Here is an 18,720-nt window from a genome sequence, read left to right as displayed (position 1 = left end):
AAAACAGGAAGTGAAGGAAGATTGCCCAGTAGGAAATTACAATTTGCAGACATGTTAAGCAATGAGAAGAAGGAAGAACATGATGTTGAGCAAAGCAAGCGGAAGATTCAAGAGGTAGACTCCATTGTGCTCAGAACGGTAAAGAGAGGTGATCACTGGTGCCCGGCTTTATACCTCCAATATTACAGACTTTAAAAGGTGAGTGAAGACTATTCTTTACCTTTATATATAGAATCTTCTATTTGGTATATTTAATCTAAAACGGAAATACAGCTCAGGATATTACATAAATTAAATCATGTACTATAATGACAAACACTTTGACTATCAATCACATTTTTTATGAAAAAAACAAAGACAGAAACATAATGATAAAATACCCTGCAGCAATTAAATAAATAGCATAGTGCAAGAAAATAATATAAAGTATTTAGTTAACATGATTTTTGATCAAAAAATGCCAAAGCCCTTCTGCCTCATCACGGTGAACGTCATTGGGACAGTCCTAACTCTAATATTAAAAACCTTACCGTTTGTCAAGTGATGTGCATGTAGATATGGGCTGAGACCGACCGGGTTCAACTAGTGGATGCTCGGCTGAGGGAGACCACATCAATAATGCCCTGCTCAAAATATTAACTAAATACTGTATATTATTTTCAAGCCTTATGTTGTCATTATGTTTCTGTCTTTGTTTTTTTTTCTGTTCATTGGCTAGTGTGAACGTCCCCTTACACGCTGCATGCACACCAATTTATAAACTAGTTCATACCTTTGGGTCTTTTCTGTCTGTCTGCATCACGCGCATATAATGGTGTGACCTGCCTTTCTTTTGAGTTGGGCATTATATTGATGAGGTCTCCCATGGCTGTGTGACCACGCAGTCCATCTCAGCCTTATCTACATGTATGTCACTTGACAAACGGTAAGGTTTTTAATAATGAAGCTAGGACTGTCCCAATTACGGTCACTATGAAGAGGTGGGATGACTTTCTCATTTTTTTTAATCATATTATTTTCATGCACTATGCTGTTTATTTACAGCAGGGTATTTAATCATTATGTTTCTGTCTTTGTTTTTTCTGTTCAGTGGCCAGTGTGAACGTTTACATGCTGTATGCACAACAGTCTGTATCCAGTTAATACATTTGGGTTTTTTTCACATTTTCTATGATATATTACTTTTTTACAATACATTTAAACTAGATATACAAATAGATAGACAGATAGATAGATGATCAATATATAATAGATAGATGCTAGATGGATAGTTAGATAAATAATAGATAGATAAAAGATTGATAAATAAATAGATAGATAATGATAGGGTTCTGTCCTCACTGAAGAAGGCAGACTTTTTTTTGCAGCTATACAGATCAGCTAAACCACTAAACCGGGGTCCAGTGAGGAGACTGTAGGTTGAATCTGTGCTTTATTGAACGTGATAGTATATTGATGCGGTAAAACTACAATACAAACATATATATCCCTTAGCAACCAGGTCACGTGAAGAACTCAGCAAATTCTGTTGTGAACCGGTTGTCAGCAGAGTATACTGGTGATGGGTCACCCTGATAGTGATGTGAGGTGCGTTCATACCTGTTAGTATCCTCAGGGTGATGCCAGCCGGTGTCATATTGCTTCGGTCTGATGTTCGGTGTGTCAGCAAGGTGATTCACGTTGGTTACCTGGTGAGGAGCAAGGTAGTCATTAGCAGAATTGTTTTGCTCCACGTTTTCCTGGAGCTGAGCCTCATGATAAATCTCACTCTCTTCACTGGATGTGTCATGTTCTTGGTTATAGTTTGAATCAGGAAGTTCATTAACATACTGAGATGTGCTTTGAGGTGAATCTTGCAGTGGCAACTTTAGACTTGACTTTCTGCTTCGGCTATGCAGCTCAGGGTTGTGCACGGCTTCTATTAATTCTGCATCGGCTAGTGCTGCGGCAGCTTCTCTTTTTACTGCTGGGTTCCCTAAGACGGCATCCACACGTGCCTTTTCTATCTGCGTCTTTCTCTTTTGCTCATCTCTCTCTAAGCGTGACCTTCTCTCTTGGTCTTATAGGCATGCTTTCTCTAACTGCATCCTTATCTCTTGGTCATCTTTCTCTATACGTGACTTTCTCTCTTGGTCATCTCGGCGTGCTTTCTCTAATTTGAGTTTCATCTCTTCTACAACAAAGCATTTTGGCGACTTCAGCATTTGCGCGGGCAATGGCGACCATGCTGCTGATGGATATAGTCTTTGAGGAGACAGATGTAACAGATTTTGTCCTGTGTGATTTGTGGGACACGGTGTATTGGAGGAATGCTTGGCTGTGCAGAGATTGCTGTAGCTGTATTAGTCTCTGTGTAGCCGGTGACTCGAATCTCACTAGGTGGGTGAGTGCAGTTTCACTATTTCCTGCAAGCTGGATGAAGGGCTGTCTTTTCCCTGAATTCCACTAGCTGGATGCCCACTGTTTCTCTGCGGTCCTGCAAGATGGAAGACTGTCTCTTCCCTGAATTCTCACTAGCTGGAGGGCCGCTGTTTCACTGTTCTGTCCTCACTGAATAAGGCAGACTTTTATTTGCAGTTATACAGATCAGCTAAACCGCTATACCGGGGTCCAATAAGGAGACTGTAGGTTGAATCTGTGCTTTATTGAACGTGATGGTATATTGATGCGGTGAACCTACAATACAAACATATATACAGTACAGACCAAAAGTTTGGACACTCCTTCTCATTCAAAGAGTTTTCTTTATTTTCATGACTATGAAAATTGTAGATTCACTCTGAAGGCATCCAAACTATGAACTTATCCTCCGCAGCAGAGGTGATTCCTCTTGGTCTTCCTTTCATGGGGCAATCCTCATGTGAGCCAGTTTCTTTGTGGCGCTTGATGGTTTTTGCCACTGCACTTGGGGACACATTCAAAGTTTTTCCAATTTTTCGGACTGACTGACCTTCATTTCTTAAAGTAATGATGGCCACTCGTTTTTCTTTACTTAGCTGTTTTTTTCTTGCCATAATACAAATTCTAACAGTCTATTCAGTAGGACTATCAGCTGTGTATCCACCAGACTTCTGCACAACACAACTGATGGTCCCAACCTCATCTATAAGGCAAGAAATCCCACTTATTAAACCTGACAGGGCACACCTGTGAAGTAAAAACCATTTCCGGTGACTACCTCTTGAAGCTCATCAAGAGAATGCCAAGAGTGTGCAAAGCAGTATTCAAAGCAAAAGGTGGCTACTTTTAAGAACCTAGAATATAAGACATATTTTCAGTTGTTTCACACTTTTGTGTTAATTATATAATTCCACATGTGTTAATTCATAGTTTTGATATCTTCAGAGTGAATCTACAATTTTCATAGTCATGAAAATAAAGAAAACTCTTTGAATGAGAAGGTGTGTCCAAACTTTTGGTCTGTACTGTACACTCAGTCAGTACGGGGTACATTGGAATACATATATACAGTACATTATAAATCAACATCTGCACTACTAGCTGATCAGGGGAAAACTAACTAGGCAGGCTAATATGGGACATAAATTAGATACAGGAAGCATGATTACATACCAGCGATGCACTCACAAGGGGAGAAGAGAAATGAGATGCTTCCAGGATGCAGGCTGAGGGAAAATGGTGGACTGGAGGGAAAATGGGGGCTGAACTAACCATAATCCTTTGCAAAAGGTTACCAGGGTGTATTGAAACCTTACCAGAATGCATTGCAAATGGAGGGAATTAGAAAGTGAAAGTAAAATAACATAATAACACTGCGGTTATGACTCTGGTCACTAGAGGGAGCCAGAAACAATGAAAACAATAGAATCTATGAAAAAAACTGAACATTCTGCATATTCACTAGTAATCACTGTACATATTATCAGACAGACAATCGAAGATTATGAATTAAATGTCGGAGACAGAACAGATAGATAATAGATAGATATTAGATAGATGATAGATAGATAATAGACATATAAGTAGGTAATAGATACTGTAGATTATAGATAGATAGATAGATAGATAGACATGCAATAAACAGATAATAGATAGCTTGATAAATAAATAGATTATAGATCGATAATAGATATATAGTTAGATAGAAGACAAAACTTGGAGGCAGCACCCAAAATGACAACGTTTAAGCTGAAGATGTGAGGTTTTTTAAGCTTGAAAAAGGCTTACATCTTGAGCTGCATCGTCACCATTTTGTGTTAATAAATAGAACTATTTTTTCACCTCTAACTGGTGTGCTGCCTCCATGTTTTGTCTTCTATATTGATGGTTTGGTATTTGCCTGGGAGGCACGGCACCCAGGAGCATAATTACCTTATGCTGCTTTTCTTTTTCCTTTCTTTGTAGATAGATAGAGTGGGGAAAATAAGAATTTGATACACTGTCGATTTTGTAAGTTTTCCCCCTACAAAGAATGGAGAGGTCTGTAATTTTTATGGTACACTTCACCTGTGAGGAACAGAATCTAAAAATAAAATCCAGAAAATCACATTGTATGATTGTTACATAATTAATTTGGATTTTATTGCATGAAATAAGTATTTGATAAAATAGAAAAACAGAACTTAATATTTGATATTTAAACCTTTGTTTGCAATTACAGAGATCAGATGTTTCCTGTTGTTCTTGACCAGATTTGCATACACTGTAGCAGAAATTTTGACCCCCATCCATACAGATCTTCTCCAGATCTTTCAGGTTTCGGGAATGTCGCTGCACAACATTGACTTTCAGCTCCCTCCAACGATTTTCTATTGGGTTCAGGTCTGGAGACTGGCTAGGCCACTCCAGGACCTTTAAATGCTTCCTACAGAGCCTCTCCTTAGCTGTCCTGGCAGTGTGTTTCAGGTCATTGTCATGCTGGAAGACACAGCCACGACCCATATTCAATGTTCTTACTGAAGTAAGAAGGTTGTTGGCCAGAATCTCGCTATACATGATCCCATCCATCCTCGCTTCAATACAATGCAGTTCTCCTGTCCACTTTGCAGAAAAGCACTTCCAAAAGTATGATGTTTCCCCCACCATGCTTCATGATTGGGATGGTTTTCTTGGGGCTTTACTCATCTTTATTCTTCCTCCAAACACAACGAGTGGAGTTGATACACAAAAGTTCTATTTTGGTCTCATCTGACCACATGACCTTCTCCCATGCCGCCTCTGGATCATCCAGGTGGTGATTGGTGAACTTGAAATGAGCCTGGCCATGGCATGAGCAGGGGGATCTTGTGTGTCCTGCAGAATTTTAATCCATGACGGTGTAGTGTGTTACTAACAGTAATGTTTGAGACTGTGGTTCCAATTCTCTTCAGGTCATTTACCAGTTCCTCCCGTGTAGTTCTGGGATGATTACTGACCTCTCTCAGAATCATCCTCACCCCACGAGGCAAGACCATGCATGGAGCCCCAGACTGAGGAAGATTGACAGTCATCTTGGGTTTCTTCCATTTTGTAATAATTGTGCCAACAGTTGTTGCCTTCTCACCAAGCTGCTTGGCTGTTGTCCTGCAGCCCATCCCAGCCACGTGCAGGTCTACAATTTTGTCCCTGAATTCCTTAGACAGCTCTTTGGTCTTGACCATGCTGGAGAGGTTGGAGTGTGATTGAGTGTGTGGATAGAAGTCTTTTATACAGGTACAAATTCAAACAGGTGCAATTAACTTAGGTAATGAGTGCAGAGTAGGAGGTCTTAAAGAAAAACTCACAGGTCTGTGATAGCCAGAATTCCTGCTGGTTGGTCAGTGATCAAATACTCATTTAATGCAATAAAATGCAATTTTATTAATTAAAAACTATACAATGTGATTTTCTGAATTTTATTTTTAGATTCTGTCTCTCACAGGTACATTTTATCTACAATAAAAAATACAGACCTCTCCATTCTTTGTAGGTGGGAAAACTTGTAAAATATTTATTTTCGTCACTATAGATAGATTTATATTTCTACTTTTAAAAAATAGCAAAAAAAAGTAAAATAGGATTTGTTCCATAGAATCTGCAATCCACAAAAAGTTACAACATATCAACAAAAAGTCTATCTCAGTATCAAGAAGCAGCACATAAAGCTTAACATTATGTGGGCCAGCTTTGTGGTTATCCTTCCTCTCCTCTGGAAAAGTAAGTACAATAGTATAGTATATTAACATATTGGTGATGTGAATCACATCTGTTTTCACAAGCTGTACACAATAATCAATAGATCACTTGATGAGGCTGGTGTACTTTCTATGTAAATCCATATCAATGGCTGTATAATCCTTTCTTAAACTTTAAAATCAATCTCTAAAACCAGCCTGATTGACAGCTCCTCAGTGCCCCTCTATGCTACACTATCTAAGCTTTTTATATACTATAAAGTATATGCTCTACATAAATACTTATACTCACCTCTCCACTCATCTCTCTGGCTCCTCATCGTCACCCATCCGGTCCTCACTGCAACTTCAGATCTCTGCCCCAAATGCTGAAATCCCAGGACCTCTTACACAGAGCTGAATCTTCCAACTCTGATGAGGCCTGAGTGGGCTCTGTGCAAGTGAGCAAAACGTCAGAACGTCATGATGTCGCACCATGACCTCTCAGTGAGAGGTCTGGGTGATTTCAGAAGAAGATGCAATGAGGACCAGACAGGTGACTAGAAGGGGCAGAGGGGCCGGAAAGGAGAGTGATAATGTGAGTATAACAATTTTTTTTTTAACTTTTGATGGCCCTTAACAGTTTAGAAAAATGGTGGACAGCAGGTACCATTTTGCTAAATCCACGCTGAAGTGAATTACAAAAAAATCTGCATTTTGATGAATAAATTTCTTTTGCAAAATTCAACTATGATTAATTTCCACTTAAATTTATGAACTCTCTCTCTAGTTTATACCATGCAAATATGATGATATGGCTCAGTGGTTAGCACTTGCAGCACTGGGGTCCTGGGTTCAAATCCTACCAAGGACAACATCTGCAAGGAGTTTGCATGTTTTCCCCGTGTTTGTGAGGGATTTGTCTGGTTTGCTTCCACACTCTAAAAACATACTGATTGGGATAGTAAAGACAATGTGACTCACGCAATGTGTAAAATGACACTAAGAAATTTTTCAAGTTGACCGGTTGCAGCAAATTTCTACAAATTGAATTGATTTTGTTCTTGTCTCATTCTGCTGTACTGAATTCTGAAAAAAACAGGTAAAGTTTAAAAAAAACACCTTTGATCAATATCTATGTTGATGTTTTTAGTCGTAGTAATGCCCTACTTTATCCCTCTACAGGTGTCACACCTAATCAATGCTATTCTACCCGAGTCTCTCCTAGTGTCAGTGTACAGGAGGGCCTCTGTGTGACGGTTCCTTGCACCTTCATCGCTGACAGTAGAAAGACATTCAGTAATTCCACTGGGTACTGGTTACGGGACAAAGTACCTTTATCTCCTTATTATATCGTAGCCACAAATAATAAATCCAGTGATGTGCAAAAACCAAACTTCCATCTGACGGGAAATCCAGATATTGGAGACTGCACCCTAACAATCACTGACGCCAGGAAAGAAGATAATGGGACATATCTCTTCAGATTTGAAGAAAGTAAAGAGAGTGAAGTGAGATATAATTATAAAGACACAGCAACCTCCATTTCTGTGAGTGGTAAGTGCCAGAATCATAATGTAAGTAGAATAATAGGAAACAGAAAAGCTCAATAAGGTCTTATCAAACAGATCATTCCAGTCAATGTTAGAGAACTGGGCAGAGAGAAAGCATGTAGATGTCAGCTGCTGCAGATCCAGAGGTCGGCAAATGACCTCTCATAGACGTTATAATATATATGTGTGGATGATATCCGCGCTGCTGTGACAAAATGGATCCAGATATAGTTGTAATACACTCTGGTGGTTTATTCAATGCGTTTTAAAGTCTATGGCTTCTTTCCTGAAGAAGAAGCCGCAGGCTTTGGAACACGTTGAATAACCACCAGAGTGTATTACAACTATATCTGGATTCATTTTGTCACAACAGTGCAGATATCATCCACACATATATATTATAGAATCATAATGTAGTCATCACCATGATCGGTACGTCTCTGAGCGGCACATGATGTGATACCTCTTATGACATACAAGAAGATGGCGCCATGCCTCATGAAATAGACAGCTTCCAAGATAACAGAGCTTTGTCATCTGCATCACTGCCTATTCCGAGAACAGCAGCCAATAATAAACTCATTTCTACTTGTGCACTCTGCATAGGCAGTAACGGAGGTGACAAATACTGCACCTCTTCTCTCTTTCCCCTGAAAAGTGGGACAGAAGCATGCTGGCAAAGTTGTCCCTAATTTAAAGATCTCACTGTAAAAAAAATAATAATAATAAACTTTAAAGAGTTTTAAAAGTTTTGTTGAAAGCTTTTATATGTTGCCGGCCTTTTAATTCTGTGAAGATCAGTGGGGGTCAAGGTCTCGGGACCCCACTGATCATGCAGAAGATGCCTTGACACAGAGTAAGGAATCACTAGAAAGCCTAGGACAGTCCATGTCTCTGCTCCCACATTTGGACACTTTTTAGGGGTCTTTTGAGATATCATATACGGACCACCCAGCAATCTGCATGGAAAAAAATTACATAGACCATATACAAATTTCAACAAAAGTTTAGTTACTCTTTAAAGTTTACTATTGATCTTTTTTTCTTTTTCACATGTGCCACACTTAAAATTAGGACAGTTTGGGTTAAGGTTATGACAAGGGTTGGGTCTAGGTTTAGGGTTATGGATAGAGTTAGGGCTAGGTTTAGGGCTATACTAGTAAAATAGTTACATAAAAAAATTAAATTGAAAAAAATGATAATACATAACTTTTTAGAAGAAAAGAACTAGAGGGTTCAATGCTAAACTATAATTATGTCTTTATTTTTTTTTTTAAATAGAATACATATACGTGGGGATAGGGGGATCAATATTGGACTAGTGGAATGGACTCAGAGAGTTAACTGTCAACCAGTAAGGGGAGAAAAATATTTGCCTTACCCCAATGTCACTGGCCATACTTCCTGTTCACAAAAAGTTCCTTTGGATACATTGCAGTAGATATTTTAAGGACAGAAGATTCTTTTCTCATTGTGTAGATCTCACAGAAGAACCGGTCATCTCGGATCTTGGGACGGTGATTGCTGGTATCAATAAGACCCTGACCTGTGCTCCCCCTGGAAACTGCCCAGCATCATCCTTAACTTTCCAATGGAGGAAAAGTAATGTGGCCGGCATCTGGAAGAAGAATTCATCCACTGTAACATTTTCTCCTTCTACAGATGATCACCAAGAAAGCATCACATGTGAAATTACAAACATAAAGGAGAAGACAACAGGGAAAACCATTTTCCTTGATGTCTACTGTGAGTAAATATTAGTTTTGGAAGTTACTGGGTTGGAGAGGTCCACCAGAAAATCAAAAGATCATCAGGAGGATACAGACTCTGACTTAAATATGGCCCCAAATGCTCAGCAGAATACCACCCTAATTGAAGGTGTCTTTGGAGCCAGTCTCTTGCCACATGGGTCTGTTTCTTATGAGAATGTTGACAAATAACCTAATATATCTTATAGATGATCGATACTTTGGGTACAATACTTTCAAGTATAATCAAGTCTGACACCGTCCTTCTGACTCACATTTCTTCTAAAGTAATAGTGAAGAGTGATGGACACTGCTCTTCCAGCTCATGTCTTCATCCACTCGTGTTTTTTCAAAAATAAAATGGAGACCAATTTATTTCCTCAAAACCATTTTATGTCATCAAAAATAGGAAATCATACTAGAGGAGGAATACATAAACCATCGAAAGGAAAATGTAGCCATACTAGTGATTATGTAGAGATGAGAAGGTTCCATAGAAAAATTAAAGTTGGATGGTTCATTATCAACAAAACCCAACTGGGAAATGAGATGTTATCTCTCAAGCTTTGTGTCATGGTTCTTGTTAATGCTACACCATTGTTTGCTCTCATTGTAGGCTTGATCGGAGTCATCCAATGTTCTCACCATCCATTAAGATAAGTAATGTAGCCAACCTAGTCCAATAGCAGCTAAATGGCAGTGTTTTCTTGCAGCCCCCCCTGGAAATAAGGAACTCTCCGGTCAATCATCTGAAGGTAAAGTTATATTTTTAAGAACATAAATTATATGCAAATATAACACAGCTTTATGCAATAGAATGGAGTCTTCCCTGTGGCTCTGCAACTTCTCCAATGTTAAAAAAAATCTGGGAACCCAGGTCTATCTCCAATGCCTCTCCTCACCATTACACTCCAAGTTGATACAATTTTATGACATGAAGACCTCTTCTCCCATCTATTCACCAGTGTCCATTCTCCTTGCCCAGAGCCTTGTTCTTGGGATTGGTGGGGATTCCTTCAGGGATCGGAAAAGTTATCCCATATTAGTAGGGAGTAAAAGAAGGTTGAAACTTGGTAAAATCCCCGTTAATATTCAAATATAATATGACTGAGAGCTCCACAGTCTCACTGCTCTTACAGTAAAGAATCCATGTATGCGATGATACTCAAACCTTTTTTCTCTAGACCTAGAGGATGCCCCTTGCCATAGATGTAAGCAGCTCGTTAGAAATATCTCTAAACACTTCATTCACATACTTGTACATAGTTATCTTTTTCTGAATTGGTAAACCTGTCTTGGTAATGCAAGCCTTCACTTCTTAATAAATATATCAATCTTCCTTGCATTCTTCCTTTTTTCTTTTCTTCATCTTTCTCTTTCTTATTTTTTTTACTTCTTTCCTTGGTCCTTCATCTTGTCTTTTTCATTCTTCTCTTTATTCTTACCCTCTTCTCTTAGTTTCTCTATTCCCCCTTGTCTTACTCCTCCTCACCTTTCTTTGTGCCTTCTACTTTTTCAAGTAATTCCTTCTGTTCTTTTTTCATGTCTACCTCTAATCTGCTACTTTTTATTTTATTTTCTTCTCCACTTTTTCCTACCTGTATGTGACTATACTGACTGGACTCTGGGTTGGCCAGCTACTCTGTCCCCTCACCCCGACGCGCGTTTCTGGGATTTTTTTTCAGGGTTTGTGCACATACACTAGGTGTCTTGTACAGATCCTGAACTTTACTGTTTGGATTTGCCCATCCTTATTCAAGAATAATTGTATTTAACTATATCTGCATCTTTATAACACAGATAAAGCTGAGGTCAGTACAACTTCACAATTCTTTAAATGCCTCTGTGGGTTTGTGATGGTTGGGAGGTATGATTACAGATTGTTTCATAGATAGTTTTAAATCTGCTTATTGATTGGGAGGGATCATGTGACTCCATAAAAACTTTAATTAACTTGCCTTTTTGAGACCCTTTTTGTCACTTTATCAATTTATTTAGTGTAACTGTGCCCCTAGAATAATTTCTCAATGATGCCTTATTGTTGGGAAAGAGGCCTAATAGTATTTAATTAAAGTAATGTAGACAAATCTTTTTTTTTTTCGAACAGATAAATACCGGGATATAGCACTTGCATTCATATGTGGAATGATTGTCACAACCCTATTCATTTTGCTATATAAATTAATTAATAGGTAAGATTTCATATGCATTGTATCGTTTGGTTATAATAATTCTGAAAATTTGTACAGATTGCACTTTCTACAGTACTGACCGTGCAGGCAATCATAATTCTATTTTTTAGCAGTACCATTCATAACCACATGGTATGCTGTTAACTCATGACTATGTCCTTATCAAAATTCGATGTGTCCATCCTCCTCTTTTGTTGAAGTTTGTTACGGACTACAATTTCTCATAAAACCCAATTTAATACATTTTATGACACGCTAGAAAAAACTTCAGTAGGCTGCAATTCACATCACTGTCAATGGGTGGCCATACAAAATGTTCTACACCTCTCCTGACAGAGTGCCAAAAAATAAGCTTTATTTGTTTTTGGTTAGCTTGTTTATTGTGCTTTTTTTATTTCAAAGCAAAATATTTATGCATCACAAATGTTAAAAAAGAGGTAGGAAGGGAGGAAAGGACGTATCTAGTTTTTTTTCTGTTTCAATAGATTTTTAACAACAATAACAAGCTGTACATGTGGTATATCACTTATATGTTTTAACCCCTTAACGACCGCCGATACGCCTTTTAACGGCGGTAATTAAGGGTACTTAAACCACAGAGCCGTGAATTCACGGCGCTGTGGAGTAAGTAAATAGCGCCCCCCCAGTGTCGGATTTTCTCCGGGGTCAAGGCAGCAGGGGGTAGCCGAGTTTCAAGAGAACATGAATCGGGTAAGTTTTTACCGACCCTGCTTTTGCAATCGCCGTTATTAACCCTATGATATGTATCACAAGTGTGGGTGCCTTGTGATGGAAGCTGGAACATGTGTTGATCAACAGAGGTACTGCTGAGTGTTTGTTACTATGTATCAGGGAAAAGCTTCCAGGTGACTTGGTGAGATGGGTGGGAGCAGTCAACTATAAACCCACCCAGGGGCGTATGTCTGAACGCCCAGGATAAAGCCTGTGTGTGTGGCTGGGTGTTTGAATAGGACCTGCGATGAGGTCATAGTCATGTGATCTGGTGGGCATGGTTACGGACCATATAAGGTGACCAGGGTAGGTCACATAGAGAGAGTGTGTACCTGAATGCTTCAGGGTGGAAGGTCCTGGAAGGTCTAGGTGTTGGAAGGTGTGCTGCCTTCCTGAAGAGCACCTGCTGCGACCTTGGACCTGGTGAGGCCGGGGTGTTGGGAGTCCCTGGGAGTAGGGACGGACCTCTGAATAGCACCCAGTGAAGCGTGAGTGTTGGACGGTCTCAGGACGTCCTGAATAGCACCCGCTGAGGCCCTGGACCTGGTGAGGCCAGTGTGTTGGGAGACCCAAGGAGTAGGGTCGGATCCCTGAACAGCACCCGGATCGGCCACGTGTGTGAGCAGAGTCTGTGACGGCCTGCGTTTGGGAAAGCCACTGCCCGGCTGTAGTTCTGGAACCATGGGGTGGCCTAGTGAATAAGGCACTGTCCGGATCGGTGAACCCAGTGCGGCCGCTTCCCCGGGAGAAAGGACTAACCAAGAGTCGGCGTCTGGAGCATGAGCTCCTCAGAGGTAATCCCCAAAAGGGGGAAATAACTGTGTTGAGGCTATAGAGCCTGTTACTGGACATGGCACAGCCTGTGTGGCCTCAGAACTGAGAGAGCGGAGCTCTAATGTGAACACTGATCTATCTGATACAAGACTGTTTTCTTTGTGTTGCCTTATATGGTTTATGCCGTTCAATAAACCACATTGACTGTTTATCGCAGCCAAGTGAGTGTCCCCCAACACTAGCAATAAGCGCTACCTTACACTAGATAAGCTCCTTCAGGGGTCTAGTTTCCAAAATGGGGTCACTTGTGGGGGGTTTATACTGTTTAGGCACATCAGTGGCTCTGCAAACGCAACATTCCAAAATGGCACTCCTTCCCTTCCGAGCTCTCCCATGCACCCAAACAGTGGTCCCCCACATATGGGGTAACAGCATACTCAGGCCAAATTACACACCCACTTTTGTGGTCCAATTTCTCCTGTTACCCTTGAGAAAATAAAAAATAGCAGGCTAAAAATTCATTTCTGAGGAAAAAAAATTATTTTTAATTTTCACGGCTCTGCATTATAAACTTCTGTGAAGCACTTCGGGGTTCAAAGTGCTCACCACATAGCTAGATAAGCTCCTTCAGGGGTCTAGTTTCCAAAATGGGGTCACTTGTGGGGGGTTTACACTGTTTAGGCACATCAGTGGCTCTTAAAGCGCAACATGAGGCCCGCAGACCATTCCATCAAAGTCTGGGTTCCAAAATGGCTCTCCTTCCCTTCCGAGTGCTCCCATGCGCCCAAATAGTGGTTCCCCCCCACATATGGGGTATCAGCGTACTCAGGCCAAATTGCACAACAACTTTTGTGGTCCAATTTCTCCTGATACCCTTGAGAAAATAAAAAATAGCAGGCTAAAAAATCATTTTTGAGGAAAAAAAAGTGATTTTTTTTATTTTCACTGCTCTGCGTTATAAACTTCTGTGAAGCACTTGGGGGGTACAAAGTGCTCACCACACATCCAGATAAGTTCCTTAAGGGGTCTAGTTTCCAAAATGGTGTCACTTGTGGGTTTTTTTCACTGTTTAGGCACATCAGGAGCTCTCCAAAAGCGACATGGCGTCCAATCTCAATTCCAGCCAACTCTGCATTGAAAAAGTCAAACAGTACTCCTTCCCTTCTGAGCTCTGCCGTGCGCCGAAACAGTGGTTTACCCCCACATATTGGGTATCAGCGTACTCAGGACAAATCGCACAACAAAGTGCTCACCACACATCTAGATATGTTCCTTGGGGGGTCTAGTTTCCAAAATGGGGTCACTGGTAGGGGGTTTCCACTGTTTAGGAACATCAGGGGCTTTCTAAACGCAACATGGCATCCGATCTCAATTCCAGCCAATTCTGCGTTGAAAAAGTCAAACGGCGCTCCTTCCCTTGCGAGCTCTGCCATGCGCTGAAAAAGTGCTTTACCCCCACATATGGGGTATCGGCGTATTCAGAAGAAATTGCACAACAAATTTTGTGGTTCATTTTCTCTTTTAACACTTGTGAAAATAAAAAAAATTGGTTCTGAATTAAATTTTTTGCACAAAAAAGTTAAATGTTAATTTTTTCCTTCCACATTGCTTTAGTTCCTGTGAAGCACGTAAAGGGTTAATAAACTTCTTGAATGTGGTTTTCAGCACATTGAGGGGTCTAGTTTTTAGAATGCTGTCTCTTTTGGGTATTTTCTGTCATGTACACCTGTCAAAATGACTTTAAATATGATGTGGTCCCTAAAAAAAATGGTTTTGTAAATTTTGTTGTAAAAATACGAAATCACTGGTCAACTTTTAACCCTTATAACTTCCTAACAAAAAAAAAAATTTGCTTCCAATATTGTGCTAATGTAAAGTAGACATGTGGGAAATGTTATTTATTAAGAAATTTGTGTGACACATCTCTCTGACTTAAGGGCATAAAAATTTAAAGTATTAAAATTGCAAAATTTTCAAAATGTTTGCCATATTTCCGTTTTTTTCATAAATAAACATAAGACATATCGAAAAAATTTTACCACTAACATGAAGTACAGTATGTCACGAAAAAACATTCTCAGAATGAGCAGGATCCATTAAAGCGTTCCAGAGTTATTACCTCATAAAGTGACACTGGTCAGAATTGTAAAAATTGGCCCGGTCATTAAGCTGCAAACTGGCCCTGTCACAAAGGGGTTAAGTATATCTTCTTTCAATTTTACTATACTTAAGCCATATTATTAATTGTTATGGGAGAGATGGGCAGGGAAAGGGCAAGGAGAGCGGATTAGAAGGGTAAAGGAATGTGTATACTCAAATCTAGGATAAAAACAGGAGTAAATGCTGTATAGTTCATTTTCTAAAACAAAAACAAAAAAATATATCTGTTTAAACAAATATAAACATACTATTAAAATTACATTTTATTTTTTATGATTCAGCATTGAGGTGTCTTGGCTGTCGCTGCCTTAGAAGACCAGGCAAATATGCTGTGTTATTGGTAGTGTTCTTTGGAACAAAAAATATATCAAAACTACATATCTATTAGGCTATTTGTTTTATGTTCAGACTGAGTTTTTTGGCATAAAATTTGAAGCTACAGTGGGGAGAATAAGTATTTGATATTCTGCCGATTTTGCAGATTTTCCCACCTAAAAAGAATGGAGAGATCTGTAATTTTTTATCGTAGGTACACTTCACCTGTGAGAGACAGAATCTAAAAATAAAAACCAGAAAATCACATTGTAGGATTTTAACATAATTAATTTACATTTTATTGCATGAAGTAAACATTTGATCACCGACAAACCAGCAAGAATTCTGGCTCACACAGATCTGTTAGTTTTTCTTTAAGAAGCCTCCCACTCTGCACTCATTACCTGTATTAATTGCACCTGTTTGACCTTGTTACCTGTTTAAAAGACACCTGTCCACACACTCAATCACACTCCAACCTCTCCACCATGGAAAAGACCAAAGAGCTGTCTAATGACATCAGGTAAAAAATTGTAGACCTGAACAAGGCTGGAATGGGCTACAGGACAATAGGCAAGCAGCATGGTTAAAAGGCAACAGCTGTTGGCACAATTATTAGAAAATGGAAGAAACACAAGATGACTGTCAATCTTCCTCAGTCTGGGGCTCCATGCAAGATCTCACCTCATGGGGTGAGGATAATTCTGGGAAAGGTCAGGAATCAGCTCAGAATTACATGGGAAGACCTGATCATTGACTTGAAGAGCTCTGGGACCACAGTCTCAAACATTACCGTTAGTATCATACTACGCTGTCATGGATTAAAATCCTGCAGCGCACGCAAGGTCCCCCTGCTCACACCAGCACATGTCCAGGCCCATCTGAAGTTCACCAATGACCATCTGGATGATCCAGAGGAGGCATGGGAGAAGGTCATGTGGTCAGATGAGACCAAAATAGAACTTTTTGGTATCAACTCCACTCGCCATGTTTGAAGGAAGAAGTACAGTATGAGTAAACCCTAAGATCACCATTCAAACCAAGCAGCATGTTATGCATCCACCTAACTGTAGCCTTGTCAATCCTACACTTGGTAATTTTTTCAATATGGATAGTATGAGATACTTTATCAAATGCTTTGCTGAAGTCAAGATATACTATATCTATCGCATTTCCCTGATTCACCAAGTCAGTGATTCCATCATAGAAGTAAATTAGATTAGTCTGGCATGACTTGTTTTCTAGAAACCCGTGCTGGATCTTGTTAATTACTGTATTCTTATCGAAGAACTTACATACATGCTGTTTAATAATTTATTACCTAGATGTAATGTGTCTTTTTATAAAGGTATCATCCTATGGTCTGGTACGCTCTGTTTCCTTCAGTTTTTATCTGTCCTATATAGTGTATAATTCTTAGATATTCTATTCAACTTATTTTCAGCAAAAAAATGAGCAAAAAGAAGAATTATGTGAGAGCAAAAGAACCATCTGAGAGAAAGGAACCACAAGCAAATGAGAAGTCTGGACAGAAAGCTGAGGTATACAGAATAATGATACTATATGTAAAGTATGTGCAGCACTGACCTCTACCAAACATTATCCATCAATCATCCACCATAGCTTCAGCTATGAGAACTTATTTTCCATTAAACCTACGGATCCTAGGTAAAAAAAAAAAGCTACCGTATTTGACACCTTGAAGCCCCTTCATTCGGTGCTTTAAATCAGCACCCAATATTGGTTCTTGTGCCTTTTAGTAGGTATAGTTGGACAATATGATGTGAAAAAGGAAAATATGGTTATTGTGATGCTAGTCACTTCTCATGGCCAAGTCATGAGTCAGAGTGGTCAGGGAGTCCAAGGTCAGAAGCCAGGAGGGTACGTCATAAGCAGAAGGAAGAGACAAAAGCATAGTCAGGTAACGTTCCGAGGTCAGAATACCGGGAGGGTAACGGATCAGAGCTGAAGGGGTTAAGCAGGCGGATGGTCAGAACGAAGTCAAAGGTCAGGCAACAGATCATGAATATAGAACTTAAGGCACAGGAAAGCACAAAGGACAAACCTCACAACATGAATGTACGTCTGGCAGTGTTCTGGGAGAAGCTGCTCAGTTAAGAAGGAAGGGCAATTACCCTGGATAGCGAACACCTGAGACAGCCGACGCCTCACAGTCACAGATTGGCTAGTCGAGCTGTCAATAAACACACTGACAGCTCAGCACACCCCTGAATCAGATTGGATGAAAAATTGTTGATGACTAACATTACACATGAGCAAATAAATCTGAGTAGAGTTGAATTCCACCAAAATTTTGCAAAAATCCACATTAATCAAAATGATGATTTTTTTTCTAATTCATTTTTGCGACAACCCAGCAAATAGGGCCCACTGACCATCATTTTTTTAAATAATAAAAGGCCATAAAAATATTAAAAAGTAAAAAACATCCCTATACTCACCTTACCGCTCACCTGTCCACTCTTTACTGCATGTTCAGCCACCGCTCACTCTAAGATCCCCTGATTCTGCGCAAGTGTGCGAAAGGTCACTGTGCTATGACGTGACGATGTGCGCCCCGTGAACTAGCTTGCATATGCAAAGAACTCTCTCAAGCCCCATGAAAACTAGAAGTCTTGACCTAGTGATTTAGGTGTGGTAATTTCAGTCCTGCTGCGAGGATCAGAAAAAGGAGTGAGAATCGGATGGGTGATGTCGAGTAGCGAAAGAGCCGGAGCAGTGAATGGTGAGGTGAGTAGAAGGATTTGTGCCAGAGTTATTGCATGCAGCTCTGTAATTGAGCATTTCTGGCTGCAGTGGGCACAGCGAAAAGCAGGTCTGTGTCAGTGCCACATATATGGTAAACAGATGTTAAAATGTGGTGTGAATAAAGCCTAAACAGCACCCAACACTGATCCTGATTTTATACAGTGGTTAATAGTTATCTTTCCTTTACAGGAGGCAACAAACAACACTACAGGGCTGGATCCCAATGAAGTGACAGCAATAGACAATCTCCATTATTCCACTGTCACTTTCACTACTAAACCCTCCAAAGTGAAATCAAGTCAACCAGAATCAGAATATGCAGAAATAAAAGTGAAATAAAGATAAACTGAGACGTGATCCAATCTTGATCTGTGAATTTTGTGTA

General features: G+C 39.8%; 1 protein-coding gene across 1 annotated transcript; it reads left to right on the top strand.

Annotated features, from left to right (window-relative positions):
- The first annotated feature begins 71 nt into the window (after positions 1 to 71).
- Positions 72 to 18,711, top strand: LOC141085316 (sialic acid-binding Ig-like lectin 14). The gene is made up of 8 exons (XM_073570596.1): positions 72 to 198; positions 6,011 to 6,135; positions 7,278 to 7,649; positions 9,125 to 9,391; positions 10,107 to 10,148; positions 11,501 to 11,585; positions 17,011 to 17,107; positions 18,525 to 18,711. The coding sequence occupies exons 2-8, from the start codon at positions 6,093 to 6,095 to the stop codon at positions 18,672 to 18,674; spliced, it is 1,056 nt and encodes a 351-aa protein (XP_073426697.1). The 5' UTR covers positions 72 to 198; positions 6,011 to 6,092; the 3' UTR covers positions 18,675 to 18,711.
- Positions 18,712 to 18,720: the final 9 nt, after the last annotated feature.

This window comes from Dendrobates tinctorius, unplaced genomic scaffold, assembly GCF_039654945.1.
Source record: "Dendrobates tinctorius isolate UK_male_01 unplaced genomic scaffold, ASM3965494v1 ptg000028l, whole genome shotgun sequence".
In the NCBI taxonomy this organism is placed as follows: domain Eukaryota; kingdom Metazoa; phylum Chordata; class Amphibia; order Anura; family Dendrobatidae; genus Dendrobates; species Dendrobates tinctorius.
Note: the sequence above shows the minus strand (reverse complement) of the source record. Positions and strands in the feature narration are given on the sequence as shown.

Coding starts and splice junctions, on each gene's coding strand:
- LOC141085316 (XM_073570596.1), top strand. CDS start 6,093: ATGTGGGCCAGCTTTGTGGTTATCCTTCCTCTCCTCTGGAAAA. Junction 11,586..17,010: donor CTATATAAATTAATTAATAG/GTAAGATTTCAT, acceptor ACTTATTTTCAG/CAAAAAAATGAGCAAAAAGA. Junction 17,108..18,524: donor AGTCTGGACAGAAAGCTGAG/GTATACAGAATA, acceptor TTTCCTTTACAG/GAGGCAACAAACAACACTAC.